A 17466-nucleotide genomic window follows, 5' to 3' on the forward strand; every position below is an offset into this window, starting at 1 on the left:
GCAGTCAGCATTATTTTATTACTCTTTTCATCCAACGCTGAAGGAATGCATCCCATACACCACATCGACATGCTTTCCGTGGAAGGACAGAAGCCCCTAAACCTGTTTATAACTTCATTCTGTCAGTATGTTTTATTATTTCTCTTCTTGAATATGTAATTATATGTATATCATGGAACCCAATGAATTCTTCTTATTCAAGCCTGTTGCTATTTAAGTCACTCCCTGAAAATTAGTAGGAGCTTTTGAAAGACATTCAAACAAGACAGAGTTATTTTTGTCTCCATGGTGTAGGCTGTATTTGGCACTTGTGTGGGTCCCCATGTCTTAACTGCTTCAGAACTTAGCAAGTACCTTTTTAAATCAGTGTTCTAGACATCTAGTCTCCTATTCTGTTAATGACACCTGAGAATATTTGATGGGGAACATGGTTCTAGATTGGCTTTATATTTCATCATTTGTTTATAGTCCATTAATGTAAACCCCTCTTGAAAGATTTGCGTTCTTAGGTTGTATCATCTCTTGGCAAAATAAATCTATGATTGTGAATAAAGTTTGCCATGGAAAGACTTACTTTAGTCAATAATTAATATAATTGTGAGCATATCACCTTAGAATAGTGTAATGAGGATGACAGATCCATGTTAAAACATATTTAAGCTAATATTTTATACAACTTTATATGAGACTACTATTGCCAATATTCTCAAGTGTGTTAGCTTTCGTTTGCCCCAGTAATAAGTCACAAGCTATTTATATAGTTTCAACACAGATCCAACTCTTAAGATCATTCAGAGACTACACCAAATTTTGCATAGAGTGAATTTCAATTTAAATGATATAAAGAGATCTGTGTCCTACTCCCTTCCCTATTCTCCTTGTTAATTTGTAACTAATGTGTGACTTAAGGAGACTGTTCATACTTGTCATCTATTTGTCGTGCTAGTTAGCTAACACTTGCTTTGCATTCATTCTTAATTTCATGTAGAATTAACGTGTACCCTTTGGCTTTCTAATATTTATTTCAACTGTAAACATTTTTGAGTGCCTTTTGTTGTTTCAGACAATATAAGACCGTTTTGTAGACAGTTCTTAATCTGGCTGTTATCCTACCTGTTTTCTAGGACTTTGCTGCTTATTTGGCATTTTGTGGTATTGTTCTTCATAATGCTCAACTCTATGAGACTTCGCTGCTGGAGAACAAGAGAAATCAGGCAAGTCTGATTACTAAAGAGAGAGTATAGAAATTGCTTCTTTAGTTGTTAAATTTTTATCCAAGTAATATATGTGTATGATTGAAAAATCCAGTTAATATTTTAGCTGTATCTTTTAATAATTACTTCCATTTCCTATTTTCCATGCTCTGTTGCTTTATCACGGTTAGACAGTATTTATTACCTTAACAGATGTGGAGTTATTTGATTTATACCACTCTTTACTTGCCATTATCCTTTTCCTACCAATATCATTATGTCTGTTTTAAGTTACTGAATGGACTGCATTTGTCATGTTAAATAAGGCTTTTAGTTCTTGCTCTATCAACTAGAGACATCATCTCATAATTCCATGCTTTGTAAAATGAGGATCTTAGCATACCTCATCTTTCCTTCCCAACTGCTACTCCTTACCTTTGCTTTTCCCATCTGGACTTTTTCTGTTGCCCACGACAATAACATATATATTGTTCTACAACCATGGTTAGCTTTTAGTAAGCTTTGTCTAGTTTAATTCTAGAATTGTGATTTAAAATAAAGTGTTTATAAAAGAACCATGACTATGTAAATGTTGTTCATATTACATTTGTTATACAACTTTTAGTTTTTCCTGATGTTTCTGAATTCCATTCTTTTTTTTCCCCTGAACTGTTTGCTCTAGTGTAGCCTCATACCGTTGGTTTTTCCCCCAAACTCCCCATTATTTAGGCATTCTGTTGAGTTCTTTTTCTTGGAGATCTCCAAATTGAGGTTCTCTGTTGTTTCTCTTCCAAGCTAAGCTGTTTCTCCCCATGCCTGCTGCACAGATGTCATCATAGAATTTTCCTTCACTGCTTCCTCAGAAGGACTCCATTGGTTATCCACTGGATCCCATAACTCCTTCTTCCTCAGTTTATGCCCTTATTTTACTGCGGCACATTCTCAAATAATTACTTGAGAAAGAATATTGATCAGGTAAACTTTCTGAGTCCTTGCATAGCATGAAAATGCCTATTGTACCATCCTACCACTTTGGGTATAAAATTCCAAATTGAAAAATCAGTTTCTCAGAATTTAAAGTGGTGCTTTGTCTTCTAACTAGCATCTGTGTTGTTCTGATTCTTGGCTCTGTGTAGATGTTTTCTTTTGTTTTTTGTTTTTGCTTATAAGCTTTTCAGATCATTTCTCTCTCTGCTTTTATAACTTAATTTTATAGGATAACTCTTTTTTTCATTCATCATGCTGGTAACTGGTCATCCCTTTCCATCTGGAGACTTAAGCTCTTCCATTTTATATAATCCTTTTTCATTATTTCTTTGATAATCCCATTTTCTCTTTCTAGAACTTGTGCTAATAAGATATTGGATCTTCCATTGCCTTTGACTGCAGTATCTTCCTAACTGTTCTCCCTGCTCCATTCTCGCCACCCATTAATCCAGTCCCCGTTTTTACAAACACAGCTGCAAGCCTGTCACTTTCTTCCTGCAGTCCGTCACAGCCCAAGGTGCCTCTAAAGACACACAGGGCTTTTGAGGTTCTTTCTCCACTTGACTCTGCCATCTCATCTCCCCAGCTCTCCTCTTTACCCTCTAGATTCTCTCTTAAAACTTGATCAAAACATGCGGTCTGCTACTGTCTCTCAATTCAGTTGTTTTTGACTGAAATATTTCCCTTCTGCACTTTACCTGAACAATTCCTGCTTATCTCTCAGGCCTCAGCTAGGATAGTAGCTCCTTCAGTCAATTTTCTGTGATACCCTTTCTTCCTCCTCATCACACAAATATTTTTGTGAGATTAGAAGAAATTCTGTGGAATTCAAAGGAAAATGAAATTGCCAGGAAAAACACAAAAGGAGCTCTTAAAACTTTGTCTGTTTTGGACAATATTTACTGTGCTATGTGAAAATGCTGATAAATGTTGATCTCAGAAGTTGGGAACAACAGCAACGTCAGTGTGTTTTATGTATCAGATGCTGTTCAAAATGCTTTATAAATGTTTGCTTATTTAGTCCTCACAATAGTCCTGTGATTTGGTATTACTTTTACTGTTATCCCCATTTTTTTTTTAAGATTTTATTTATTTATTTGAGAGAGAGAGTGAGAGAGAGAAAGAGCACAAGAGGGGGAGTGGGAGAGGGAGAAGCAGACTCCCTGCTGAGCAGGTAGCCCGATGCAGGACTCGATCCTGGGACTCCAGGATCATGACGTGAGCCGAAGGCAGTCGCTTAACCAACTGAGCCACCCAGGCGCCCTGTTATCCCCATTTTTAAGGAACTAGCCCTCCGTCCAAAACTCGCAGGAAGGGAAGGCAGGATTAAAAACTGATAACTCTGATTTTAGAGTCTGATTGTAACCGTTGTACTAACAGTCAATATGGAAGCTCTCTTGGTAAACAGAGACTTACATATTTAATACTTGAATGCAAACTTGGCTGTGACTTGTTAGATTATAAATAAATAACTTATAAACTATATAAATCATTGTATTGCTTCAATAATTGCAGGTAATTATTAAGTAATAAGCTCTAAATTTTCCTGTCTAGGTGCTGCTTGACCTTGCTAGCTTAATTTTTGAAGAACAACAATCATTAGAAGTAATTCTAAAGAAAATAGCTGCCACTATTATCTCTTTCATGCAGGTGCAGAAATGCACCATTTTCATAGTGGATGAAGATTGCTCCGTGAGTACAGAGTATGATTTTTTTATTTTTAGAAAGACAGAAATTATATTCCTTAAAATGCTGCTTTTAAACCTCATGTTAGCCTCAGATCTCTCTGAACCCCAACTGTATATGGTTGTGTATGCAAAGCCAATCAGAGTATGAGCTGTTCTGGTTGAAAGCGGGTAGAGGTGAGGTTGGAGGATGCCTTCAAAGCACCGTTCACCTTTGTGTCCCTCCACTGAGTTGTTACCTTGGGAATGTCTGTGTGCTGTTTTTGTCAATGGCTACAATTCCTTGATGGAGAAATACATTGTCATTACAGTATGCAGACCTTTTGTGGTCAGGAATAGTGGTGCCCTGGTTTCTCTGAGCGAGGAGACCCCCATTCTGAATGGGTTGGGAAAAAACTTTCTTTTTGTCAGAAATTGTTTAGAAACCAAGAGGCATGGCCCAATAGAGGCAGTATTATTAAAGGTGCCTATTAGTCCTAAGTCCTTTACCAACAATGGAAAACCACTAACTGTTCCAATTGGTAGATTTCAATCCATTTCTGTGTAACATAAAGGAACAGATGTGTGTGGAAAGATGGAGTGTTCTCATTGAGTGCTGGTTACTTCTAGACAGGCCAATTGAGGTTGCGGTTAGAATCAGAGCTCCTGGCCTAAGGCAGTTTTCCTTTATGCAGTTTTTTCCCTTTTTAACCTATGAACCACTGTTCCTGGGATATTTCTTTTTGATGTCATTGTTTATTTTCTTTTTCCTTTAGACCCTGAGAAAAGGCTCTTCATTGGTGGGTTAGGAAAGAGAGTGGGGATCACCCATCACTGTGTGGTCAGTTGTAATCCATATATGATATCTGAATTGATGGGTTTTTGGAAAGTAGAATAATAAAAGATACATAATACTTATATTAAAATTTTAAAAATTGGTTTAGATAGTAAGACTGTACTATATGACTCATTTGATTAAAATTATTTTGTGCGTGTGTGCGTGCGTGCGTGTCTAATTCTCATTAACTGGCTATCAAATGAGAATTTACTGTGCTATAAGGTAATCAGTATTCTCATAGATATTATTTCATATTTTCAATCAGTTATAAAGTCTTCAATATGGACATGATTACAAGTCGCTATCCTTTTAAAGTTCAGGTCAGAATTCATTAATGCAGTAAGTCAATTTACAATTTCTGCTCTGTGACCTGTTCTTTAGCATTTAATTTTTGAAAGTTATATGTACGGCACTCCTTTTTTAGACAACTTAAATATCACTTTAATTAACATTCAGCTTATGCTTTTACCAGTTACCATCTATCATGTCAGCAACTGACTTGGATCACTGGTGCTTTGAAGTATAGCTCAGTTATATGCCGTTTATATATTTTGCTCACTTTTTAACTTAATTTTAGGAATCAAGTGACTTGATGTTCATTTATATTATAACTTTTTGATTAAAATTATTTCAGCAACATGAGCAAAAATCCAAATGTAAGCAAGAAAAATACAGTACTCAGTTCTTCCCTCCCCAAATTAAACTAATATCATTGTTTTATTTCTGTGTTTCCCTCCAACTCTTTATTCAGTTGTAAATACAGCATGGGTATGAATATGTATTCTGTTTTTTAATGTAATTTCAAAGTACTTCTCTATGTTGCTAAAATCTTCACAATTATTTTCATTAAGTATTCATAAAATATTACTGAATTGCATGTCTTTTAAAAAGATCTAACAACAGCAACCAATGTATGCATAAAAGCTAAAACATGAGGATTTTGAATAAATATGGAGAAAATTTGAAGCTAAGATATTCATTAGCACCGGCTAGAAAAACAAAAACCAAGTAATACGCAAATGAGCATTTTTGCAGGTGAGTCTCAGAAACAGTAAGAACATGGGAAGCAGACTTGAGGCTGTCAGGCAGTGAGTACTTGTGTCAGTTCAGTCTGAGAATAAGTTCAAAAAATATCACAAGTATTGGTGTCTTCCGTCAATTCCAACAACTCACGTGTGTGTATCTAGATAGATTTCATTACATTGTCAAACTTACTTCTCAGTCTGTGTTGTTGCTCTGTTTTCAGGATTCTTTTTCTAGTGTGTTTCACATGGAGTGTGAGGAATTAGAAAAATCGTCAGATACTTTAACAAGGTAAAATAATTCATTCTCTGTCTTTATCACAAGTAAGCTGACCCTTGAACAGCACGATTGGAACCGTGTGGGTCTACTGAGAGACGGGGTTTTTTTTTATAAATATAGTACACTACTATAGATGTATTTTCTCTTCCTTAAATGATTTTCTTAGTAACATTTTCTTTTCTCTAGCCTACTTTATTGTAAGAATACAATATATAATTCATATAACATACAAAATATATGTCAATCAACTATATATGTTACCGGTAAGTCTTCTGGTCAACAGTAGGCTATTGGTTAAGTTTTGGGGGAGACAAAAGTTATATGCAGATTTTTTACTATGTAGGGTGTTGACACCCCATAACCCCCACCTTGTTTAAGCCAGTATATGTAATGCTGGCTAAACTGTTTATTGTATGACCTGTTTAAGACATAGAAGCTACAGGCTGCTTCCCTCCGACCATCAATAATTTTATTTGTGAAAAATACTGTACTATTTGATGACAGAGTTCCAGGACCTTTTCCCCCTACAGTTGACCTAGAAGAGAAGTGCTAATATAGTGAATGGTGTCCAAATTAGTATAGGTCTGGGTATGGTATTTTTGTGAACTGGCTCATTTAAGATCCATAAGTCTGTATTGCAATTATATGTTTCACTGCATATTGGACCCTCACTGGAAATTTGATAGGTTTCTGAACAAACTTCTCTTTGAGTCTGCTGTGATTTGGAATCAGCCACAGGGATTTAATTAATAATAGAAGGAAGCCTATGAACCCAATCACACCAATACATATACCCGATGGCTAGAATCAAACCAGATCTCTATTGCAGTTCATTTCTTTGTCATGTCTTTTGTAATTTAAAAATTTGTATTAATTTTTTGTTGTTAATTATCACGTGGATAATACAAAGTATTGATATGATTGAGGTTAGGGATATCATTTCCCCAATTTTATTTGTGCTTTTTGAAGAACTTTAGAAAGGATTTAGAGTAAACTACCAAATGTTCTTTTTCAGATTCCCTTTTTCACCCTTAATAAAAATAAATAATTTTCATTGTTCATTTGTTTCAAATTATTTCACTTCCTACAATCATTTGTCTCAAATTATTTTATCCCTAATTATTGATGTTTATCTAAAAGCTTCATATGATCATGGAAATAGAACATTGTCTTAACTTTCCTATTTGATATTAAAGTTTCATATTTTTTTCACTACAGTTGACCTATTGGAACATTATTTCATTTAGTGGATAGTGTTGCAATTAGAACAGTCCTCAGTAACCAAGCTCTTTGGTAGTGGTGCTTTAAAAATAACCTCTGACAAATCTAAACTGTAGAACATTCTATAAGATAACTGGCCTGGTCTTTTAAAAAAAATCAGTGTCCTTGAACAAAATGGAGGGAAGGACTATCTTGGACATAATAGCCAAACGCAATGCATAAATCTTGGTTGGATTCTCATTAAAACAACTATCAATGAACAGTTTTTGAGAACAATTGGAAATGTGAATATGGACTGGATAGTAGATGGTTGATGGGGAGTTACTGTTACTTTTCTTTGGAAATAAAAAGATACTGTGGTTAGTAGGAAACTTTTTATTTTTAGGAGATTCATCCTGATATATTTAAGGATGAAATATTGGGATGTCTGCACCTTACTTTAAAATGGTTCAGCCAAAGATAAATAAGTAAATATATTTAAATTTCATATATTTAAACAAATAAGTATATTCACACAAACATATGTAGATAAAACAAATTGGTAAAACCATTAAAAATTGTTGAATCTAGAGTGGGATATTACTTTCAACTTTTTTGTATATTTCAAAATGTTAATAAAAAATTGGAAGAAAATTGTTGTAATGAAAAATTGGAAACAAAATGAAAATCATCTCTGTAGATCATGTAAAGCAGAATCGCAAAGCACAATTGCCTGAGTTTACAGCTATCTTCAAGAACAGAATACTTCAGTGGACAGCTGGTTTTGTTCAAACCCTCTTAAGACTGACCCCCGGGATCAGTGTGAGGCCTGCAGACCTGTCTTCCATCCTCTTCTCTTCTCCTCATCCTCTCTCACGTGTTCTATCCTCTTACGTCTTCCCTCAGCAAGATGGAGATACCGTCGGGGCGCCTGGGTGGCTCAGTTGGTTAAGCGACTGCCTTTGGCTCAGGTCATGATCCTAGCGTCCCTGGATCGAGTCCCGCATCGGGCTCCCTGCTCGGCGAGGAGCCTGCTTCTCCCTCTAACCCTCCCCCCTCTCATGTACTCATTCTCACTCTCTCAAATAAATAAATAAATCTTTTAAAAAAAAAAAAAAAGATGGAGATACCGTTGACCATAGTGACTTAAAGTTTAGCTGGTTAAGTGATTCTATGTAAATCAAGACTCATTACTTCTAGACTATTATTTTAACAGTCTGATACAATGAAACACGTTTTCTCTGATTAAAAGAATTTGAGGAATTAGCAAAGGGGCAGATGTAACTTGGGGGCAGCTGGGGAATTCATTTGACCCCTGGTACACCTGACTTAGGCCTTTTTTGCTGACTTCGGCCTGGGGTGCATAGGTAAAAGTAGATAAACCATGTTATCTCTAGAAATTTTTCTGGTACCTGGAGTTTTTCGTTCACAAAGTTAAATTGAGTAGCTGACCCCTGCTTCCCTCTTGGCATTGCTGGTCATGACAAGTATCTGTCCCATTTCCATATGTGTTCTTTCCTAAGCCCCTCTGTGTGCCATTGTGTTTTCTGGCATATTGGACATTTAGTATTAGTTAGTATCGAGTCCTTTTTGAATATATGATAATAAGCCCATGTCTTGGTGATTATGTGTATATCCCTTTTAAATGCTGGTATATCCTGCCTAAATCAGTAATGAAGTTTCTTTTTTTTTTTTTAAGATTTTATTTATTTATTTGAGACAGAGAGAATGAGAGAGACAGAGAGCACATGAGAGGGGGGAGGGTCAGAGGGAGAAGCAGGCTCCCTGCCGAGCAGGGAACCCGATGCGGGACTCAATCCAGGGACTTCAGGATCATGACCTGAGCCGAGGGCAGTCGCTTAACCAACTGAGCCACCCAGGCGCCCAGTAATGAAGTTTCTTATTCCTAGGAAGAACATCAATATAATTTTGATTTTATGATGCCATAACATTTTTGTTGCTTTTTATAATGTTTTAGAAAGCTTCTAGATAAGACACATGTAAATATTTGATTCTTTTACTTTTCAGATTACATAATGAATTGCTACATATATAAATATAGACATATATTTAATGTGTTCACATATGTCCATAGGTATGATACTGTATATTAAAAGTATAAAATGATGGAATGATATATGATATAAATGATATGAAAATAACATATAATATAAATGATATAAAATGACCATATATGGAATTTAAGAAATAAATGAACAACCAAAATAAAAAAGAGACAAACCAGAAAACAGAATCTTAAATACGGAGAATAAATTGGTGTTTGCCAGAGGGGAGGTGGGTAAGGGGATGGATGAAATAGATAAAGGGGATTAGGAGTGCACTTATCTTGATGAGCACTGAGAAGCGTATGGAATTGTTGAATCATTATATTGTACACCTGTAACTAATGTAACACCATATATTATACTTGAATTTAAAAAGTAAGATCAAGAAAAAGTTTAAAATGTTGAGTTATCTACATTTACCTTTGAATATTTGTACAGCAGCATAAGTCTATATAATTACATTTTACGTATTGGCATTTTGATTTTATTACAAATTCAGCCTGATCCTCTAATTTCTAATGGTAGCCGAACAAGGCTATTTGGTGTGATAGTGACCTCTACTGGTAAATATGCATTAAAAAAAAGTATAGTCTGATTTATTTCTGACGAATACTATGTTCCCTTTCTGTAGACAAAATGAAAGGTATTTTTCCATTTATTTTTTTAATCATTCCAAGATAGTCTTAGTATAAAGATATTTTTATAAAGGCTAAATAGTTCAGGGTGATTACCTTAAAAGAGAGTAATTTAATGGATCATTGTAACTGCTTCATCAACTAATTTTACAGTATTTAAAAGTATTCACTAATGCCTTATAGCAACTAAACATTTTATTTATTTAAAAAAATTTTTCTAAGATTTTATTTATTTATTTGAGAGGGAGAGAGAGAGAACAAGCAGGGGGAGTGGCAGGCAGAGGGAGAAGCAGACTACTCGCTGAGCAAGGAACCCGATGCTGGGCTCAATCCCAGGACCCTGGGATCATGACCTGAGCTGAAGGCAGATGCTTAACTGACTGAGCCACCCAGGCACCCTTCAGCTAAACATTTTAAACTTAGCCTTTATACTAATGACACAATAAAAGGTCTTTAAGTGATGTAAATATTTTTTATTATTTTTATAAACATTAGATATTAAGCCTAATTTTGCCAAACCTCTGAATTAAAAATGATGTGTAGTGACTTCAGCATTTTGACAAAGGACTAAACTGATATTGCCACTTTACCAGCAGACTCTTTATTACATTGCTGAAATTGGTTATTGATAGAATTCAAGACTCTTCGATGCTCATCCTTAAACACTTTGCCAATCCAAACACTCTCCCATGAGATGAAATGTTAGGCAATTTTATGATGTCAGCAGTAAGCAAATCATTCTTTTAGACCAGTCATTTCAGTTGAAAAGCATTGCTCACTTGGCATTTGTCCAAACAACCCACTAATTATCCTTTATAAATTAAAATAACACATTGAAGACAGATTTGCAATGTTAAGTGTAAAACGAAAAAATAAATATTCAGGGTGAACATTATACATAATCATCAGAATCACATCGTCAGTGAGATAAAGCATAGGAAGACATTTGGGACTTGCGTTGCCTATAAATTTCAGAAGGAAAGCTAGCTCATTTCCAGATGGTGGGAGGTTTTAGAGTTTCTGTGCTTCAGTTCATAAGAGCCACCCAATTAGAAGGAAAAATGATAGTTTAGTGCTGTAATTCCATGTCAGTTAACTTGATGTTAATTTATAAATGAACATTTTTATCATAAAATGACAAATGCATAGAATTAATTCTTTAAGCTCACTTTCTTGGAATATATATACTAGTGACACTGTAAAAAGTAGTAAAAAGGTTTTTACTACTTTAAAAAAGAACTGTGCATACTGAGTAGGAAAAGAGTGTAGAGTCTAAAGTCAGACTGATTGAAATTTAAGTTCCGCCACTTACTAGCTGTGGGGCCTTTTGTAAATGAATTAACTTTTCAAAGCCTCAATTTCTTCGTCTGTAAAATGGGGATACTGATAGCAGGATTGTAGTAAGGTCTAAATGAGATGATGCACACAAAATGCTTCAGAAAATTTCTGGCACACAGTAAGTACTAAGTCAGTGTTGCCTGTTATTTCCATGTCTCTGATGTGTTTTTTGTCTTTGGTTTACATAGCCTGCAATGATTCCCATTTAGTTCTAAAGCACAAAAATTTCTCCGTGAGCCCCAGCTCCATGTCCCTGTCTTCCCAAGGGCATACTCATGTACATTCCACTGATAGCAGTGCAAAATGCTTTAGGTGTCGGAATTAGCCCAAGTCCTCCAAGAAGCAAATGCCAAGACTGGATTAAATGTGCAAGAAATTTATTAGGGGAAATCCCCTGTGAGGATAAAAGGGGACAGAGCTAAGAGAGCCGTGGACCCCTCCCCCACAAGTCTGATCTAGAGTGAAAAAAGAGGGAAAAGAAGGGGAGTGGAGGGATGGGCAAAAGGGGTGAAGGGAAGTGGGAGACACAGGCTTGCAGTTATGGAATGAATAAGTCATGGGGAAGAAAGGTCCAGCATAGGAAATACAGTCTGTGGTACCATAACAGCGATGTATGGTGACAGATGGTAGCTACACTTGTGGTGAGCACAGCGGAACACAGAGTTGCTGAATCCTATGTTGTACACCTGAAACTAAGGTTAACATTGTGTGTCAACTGTACTTCAGTGAAGAGTGAGAGTGTGTGGAGGTGGGTGAAGAAGGAAGGAGTGTTTTGGACAGCCGGGCAGTTGTGAGGGTGGCAAGACTTCTGGGGAGTCCTCTAGCCGGTCTCCTGTCAGAAGAATCCCAAATCTCCCAGAACTGGGCCTGCCTTCGTATCCCTCTGGGCTCAGTCTTCATCCAGAAGCAGCCGCGGGAGGCGTGGCCTCGGTGCGTAAGGGGGCGGGGGGTCCCGGGATCTAGAACACCGCAGCTAAAGACACCCGCCAGTAATGCTCCCTGCAGTTGGAGCTCTGAGAGGCACGGTTTAAGGCCACCATGATACTCCTGCTATTTAAAGAATGAGATCCATATTCTTTGCATTGCTCTTTCAGAATAATCCACTATCTGCCCTAGCCTCACATCTTCAGCCTGAAACCATCATTTTATTCCTACCAATCTATTTCATGTTTCGCAAATACCCCATAGATAGAACTCTAAACATTTCAGAGACGTGTTTTATGCTGAGGGTTTTTTTTTTTTTCCCTGCTGGAACACCCTCCCTTTCATCCCTGATGTGTTTCTCCCCATCCTTAAATCTTACGCAGCCTTTTACACATTTCTCTAATGCTACCTCTTCCCTAACCCACTCCATGTAGGTGTTATCTGTCGATCTTGCCCACATGTGTGGTGCTTGCATTTTACCAATTGCATTAACGAGGATTAGGCTTGACTGCAAATCATAACACCCCCCTCCCCAAAATAGCTTAAACCAGAATGCAGTATAATTACTCTCTGCTGTAAAAGCCCACAGGTTGGCAGCTCAGGTGCTGCAGCTGTTCTCCACAAAGGCCTCAGGGCCCCGGGCACCTTGGGGCTTTCTACTCTGCTTCTCTAGGGTGTGGCCCTTGCCTTCAGTGTCAGGGATGCAGCTCCTCTAATCATACCCATATTTTAAAGGGGAGTGGGGGGGCAGGGGGTGGCAAGTAAAAGAAAAGGCAGAGAGCATGCACCAGCTTTCTCGTACATGAGGTTTCTAGAAGCAGCCATATTTCTTCTTACAGCTGTTGACTAGAACTTACATGATGACACCAAACCACTGAGGTGGCTGGGCAGCATAGGGTTTGTTCTGGGTGGCCGTGTGTCCAGATCAAGACGAACGGAGGAGAGTTATGGAGGGGACAGCTGGAAGCCTCTGCACTGGACTCGACCCAAACAGGACATGCAACTGGACGGGTTCTCCTCTCCGTGCTGTGTCCTGGCCTCTGCTAGATTGTAAGCTCCTTGTGACCGCTACTGACCTGCATGAGCTCGTCTCCCATGGGGCACTAGGGGTGCCTCTCGTGGGCAGGTGCTCAGTCTGTGTTTACTGAGTGCGGGAACTGAGAATTCACCAGCTTGTTTCTTAGAGAGTAAGAAACAAAATGGTATCGCGTACCTTAATAAATCTTAATACTTATCTTTCATTAAGGTCACCATTAGGGAAACTGAAAATTTTCAGGAAATTAAAAAGAAAAAAGAATTTGATTTCTATTGATTTATAAGTAATTTAAATTACTTCTTCTCTATGTTAATGCCTGTAGGTCTGATCTTAGGATCTCTGGCAAGTCGCTTAACTATTTTGGGTTTCATCTGGCTCCCACTGTGAACATAAGGATAGTGATAAGAATAATAAAAGTCATTAGTGGTGTTATTTTAAAAAAGATTTGGACAAGGGTATCTTCTCCAGTGTACTCTTTCTCCCCATAACCTCCATTCCATTTTTCTTACCTTTATTAAAGCTTCTTACTTTCTTTTCCTGAGACTTCAGCTATTTATGAATAGTTTTTTTTTAATTATTTTATTAACCAAAATCATGCACTTATCTCATACCCTTTTCTTGGGATTCCACCCAGATAGTATGCATGAAAGAGGAGCCAGGTCTCAGGTTTGATTTGTTGGACAATCCGCGTGCCTTCACAGATGATCAGTGTCGTCTCAGTAAATGTCCATTCTGGAATTTACTCTGTAACTATTGTCATTTGCTCTTTATTCTTTTTCATTTATATACAGTACTGGACACAGGTCACATTTCACCCATTTTGACCAAGTTACACCTAAACTAAAGTGTACAGCAAAGAAAGGAAAGGCTAAAATATCTTGGCCAGGAATGAGGCCACAGACTTCAAGAGTCTTGGTGAAATCACTAAATAAGTAGTGCTCAAGAGTGCCATCCCAAGAGGCAGTTTGGTCAGGTTGGGCAGGCTGTGGGGGGAGGATGGAAGATAGGGAAAAATATTGGAACTTCAAAAGGCATGTATTTTATTTTCAACTATCTCTCACTATTAGACTCTCCTATTTCTTCAGTTAGTGATATTATAATTAAGATAGGCATATCCTTATAATTTGAGTAAATTTCCATAACCTGACACTCTTTGCCCAATTCATCCCTATCGCTGGGAACATATAAAGTTTCCTGATGTAAAAATATGTTCTCTCTTGTTTTCCCAGCTGCAGCCCTGGCATTGTGCTTATGTACCCTCTGACATCCGATTAATCTTTAATATTCAGCCTATTAAGTAAGAAATGGGAAAAAACGGGAAAATATTGTTAAGCTCAAGAAAGTTTTTTGAAGAAGATAAATTTTTCACTTAAAGAAGTATCATAAAGTATCTCAAAGCAGAAAAAAAGAAGAGAGAAAACCTTAATAAAATTCTCCCAGGCATGCTTGATTTTCCCCTTGGTTTGAAATGTGTAAACGATTATTGTGGTGGATAAAGCAAATAATCGAGGAAGTGAAACAGGCACTAGACCTTAGTCATTCTATAATCTGATGAGAAAAGAAGACATGAAAGAAAACTCATACGAATTTTACATGAACGGCACAAAAATCAACATGCCCATTAACAGTAGCGGTAGCGTTACTTAATGGCATTTTAAAATTTGTTTTAGACAGCTGAAAAATTGTGGGTCTTTGTCTTTTCAAAACATTTAAATTATAGTAACTATAAAGTTGCAAATCATCACATTTAAAGTGCATTTTCCAATGAAGATACACACTTTACCCTATAATTTAAGACTGGTGTGTATCTCTTATTATCATTTACTTAACTTCGTTTTGCCCATGTTTCTTCAGTGCACAGAAATAACTCATATCTGTTTTTTCCACAGGGAACGTGATGCAAACAGAATCAATTACATGTATGCTCAGTATGTCAAAAATACTATGGAACCACTTAATATCCCAGATGTCAGTAAGGACAAAAGATTTCCCTGGACAGTAAGTAAACCAGTTTTGAACTTGGAGCTCGAACACTGTTTTCCCATCAGATCTGTACTTCTAGGGACTCTTCAGCTGAAGGCCTAGCCCAAGAACTGGCTGTATTTCAGAGTGAACGGTGCTTTCACTGATCTGATGAAGGAAAATACAATAGCTCATGACATCTGTTGAGGGGTGGTCAGCTGTACTCAAGTGTTTTTCCCTGTACTTTTCAGCTTTGTAATGTGTAATAATGAATGACCATAAACTAATTTATGGGGCAATTTAACTATTACCTACTTAATGTCAATGACATTCCTTACATAGTGTTGCTAGAGTTCTTGAGTTTATCCTTAAAAACTAAGTGCTGTATGGCTCGAACTGACTTAACTGGTAATCTACTACCGTGAGTAGCTCTATGGAGAAATGAGTATGTTTTCTTTGACAGCAAAGCTACAAAGATCAGTTTCTCAGGCATTGGAAACTTTGAATTCTAGTGTTTTCTCTCATCTCTGGAAAAGTGTTGCACTTTGAGCCACTGCCTTGATTTTGTTATTTGGGTATCTAGAAGACCTCTTTAGAACTTTAGCGATATGGGCAATAGAAACAGTGGCAGTCCTAAAGAAAGACAAGTCTGTAGCATGGAGCATCTGAAGTAATATAGTGCTTTTTGGATTCTGCTGGTCTTGTGAAGTTACTGAGACATCTACTACACCAGTATAGTAAATAATTGCATAAAGATTTTGCTTAATATTATCAAAAGCTGCTTGGAAAGTTTAGAATGAAAAAAAAGAAATATAGGATATTTCTTACTCTTAATAATGTAAAAACTAATTGCTGCATATTGCATTTACATGAACTTCATTATAATTTGTACATTTTCTGCACTCTGATGTTATTGCCTGCTAATAAAAGATGAGTGAATATGTTAGTGGTTTCAGATGTCTGATCTAGTTTATATAGCACCTAGTGGGAAAATCAGTCTCTTCATAATTTGCACCTGCTTTGTTTTATTTTTGTTTTTGTTTAGAATGAAAACACAGGAAAAGTAAACCAGCAATGCATTAGAAGTTTGCTTTGTACGCCTATAAAAAATGGAAAGAAGAATAAAGTGATAGGTAAAGCCTTTTACTAATCTGCACTTATTAAAGAAAAAAATGTATTCCCAGAAACTTCTTTCCATCAAGTGTAATTCTGAGAAATAAAACGTGTGAAAAAAAGATAAAAATTGGAATAATAAAAGAATTTTGAAATAATTTTATATTGATAAATGTTAATAGACATTGTTAAATATCTTAACTATAATGTCTTCTGGTAATTATTATAATGCTTTTCAACTGGATTTTTGTTGAAGAATGATGTGTTGAAAGGTTGTAGACTGAGAGACATCAAGTTGATAATGTGTATTGTTTTAGAGAGTCTCATTTCTTGCTTCTGATTTTTTTTTTAATATGGGGATTACATTTTAGATTGTATTCATTTGTTCAAAAATATTTATTGAGCACTCCAGTGTTCTGGTGATCTGTAATAAATTGGTGAGCAAAGTGGAAATCCTCACCCTCAGGGAGCTTACATTCTTATATTAAGGTAATAGAAAAATGTCTACTTCAGGAATATTGGAAGAATGCATCCCCAGGAAAATATGGAATGATGTTACCTATTATTGACATATTTGTTTCTTGTCTATATTAAGAGTAGTACAGAAAGTATGAGGTTTTATATGACAATCATGCATGATTGACATGCGAAAGTAGTCTGAACTGTTAACGTTGTCCCGAGAACTTGGAAATAAAGGAAATATGAGGACCTTCTAAAGGCTAAACTTTTAAATAGAAACCCTAATGAAGGGGCGCCTGGGTGGCTCAGTCGTTAAGCGTCTGCCTTCAGCTCAGGTCATGATCCCGGGGTCCTGGGATCGAGCCCCACATCGGGTTCCCTGCTCTGCGGAGAGCCTGCTTCTCCCTCTCTCACTCCCGCTGCTTGTGTTCCCTCTCTCGTGGTCTCTCTCTGTCAAAAAAATAAATAAAATCTTAAAAAAAAAAAAAAAAGAGAAAGAAAGAAACCCTAATGAAGGGAGGCTTAGAAATATAAATTTACCTTAAAAAGTCTGAGTAGTTTCCAGGTTGCAAGACTATAAATTTACCTTAAAAAGTCTGAGTAGTTTCCAGGTTGCAAGACTTAACTATAATTTTATTGAAGGAAGCTATCAGTCAGAAAGGCAGCGGAGGGAGGTATTATTAAGGAAAATAGGAAAAAAAAGGCAAATATTGAAAGTACCTATTGAGGTTCTGTCCAGGGGTCAGGAC

At 36.6% G+C, this 17466-nt stretch overlaps 1 protein-coding gene and 1 long non-coding RNA gene across 5 annotated transcripts in view; both read left to right on the forward strand.

Moving 5' to 3' along the window:
* The window catches only part of LOC145720273 (uncharacterized), a 332443-nt gene that overhangs the window by 180359 nt on the left and 134618 nt on the right, over positions 1-17466 (forward strand). The gene's annotated exons all lie outside the window — the stretch shown is intronic.
* The window catches only part of PDE5A (phosphodiesterase 5A), a 145363-nt gene that overhangs the window by 56580 nt on the left and 71317 nt on the right, over positions 1-17466 (forward strand). For all 4 annotated transcript variants that reach the window (XR_014143157.1, XR_014143156.1, XM_006740607.3 and 1 more), the window contains exons 5-9: positions 1125-1214; positions 3735-3872; positions 5929-5996; positions 15073-15181; positions 16191-16278. Coding sequence is in view for 2 of the 4 variants with exons in the window: in XM_006740607.3 (XP_006740670.1) it covers positions 1125-1214; positions 3735-3872; positions 5929-5996; positions 15073-15181; positions 16191-16278 (493 nt within the window). In the remaining 2 variants the exon portion in view is untranslated. The remainder of the gene's footprint in view (positions 1-1124; positions 1215-3734; positions 3873-5928; positions 5997-15072; positions 15182-16190; positions 16279-17466) is intronic.

The sequence above is a fragment of the Leptonychotes weddellii genome, chromosome 2, assembly GCF_054177405.1.
Source record: "Leptonychotes weddellii isolate Sample4059 chromosome 2, ASM5417740v2, whole genome shotgun sequence".
Taxonomy (NCBI): domain Eukaryota; kingdom Metazoa; phylum Chordata; class Mammalia; order Carnivora; family Phocidae; genus Leptonychotes; species Leptonychotes weddellii.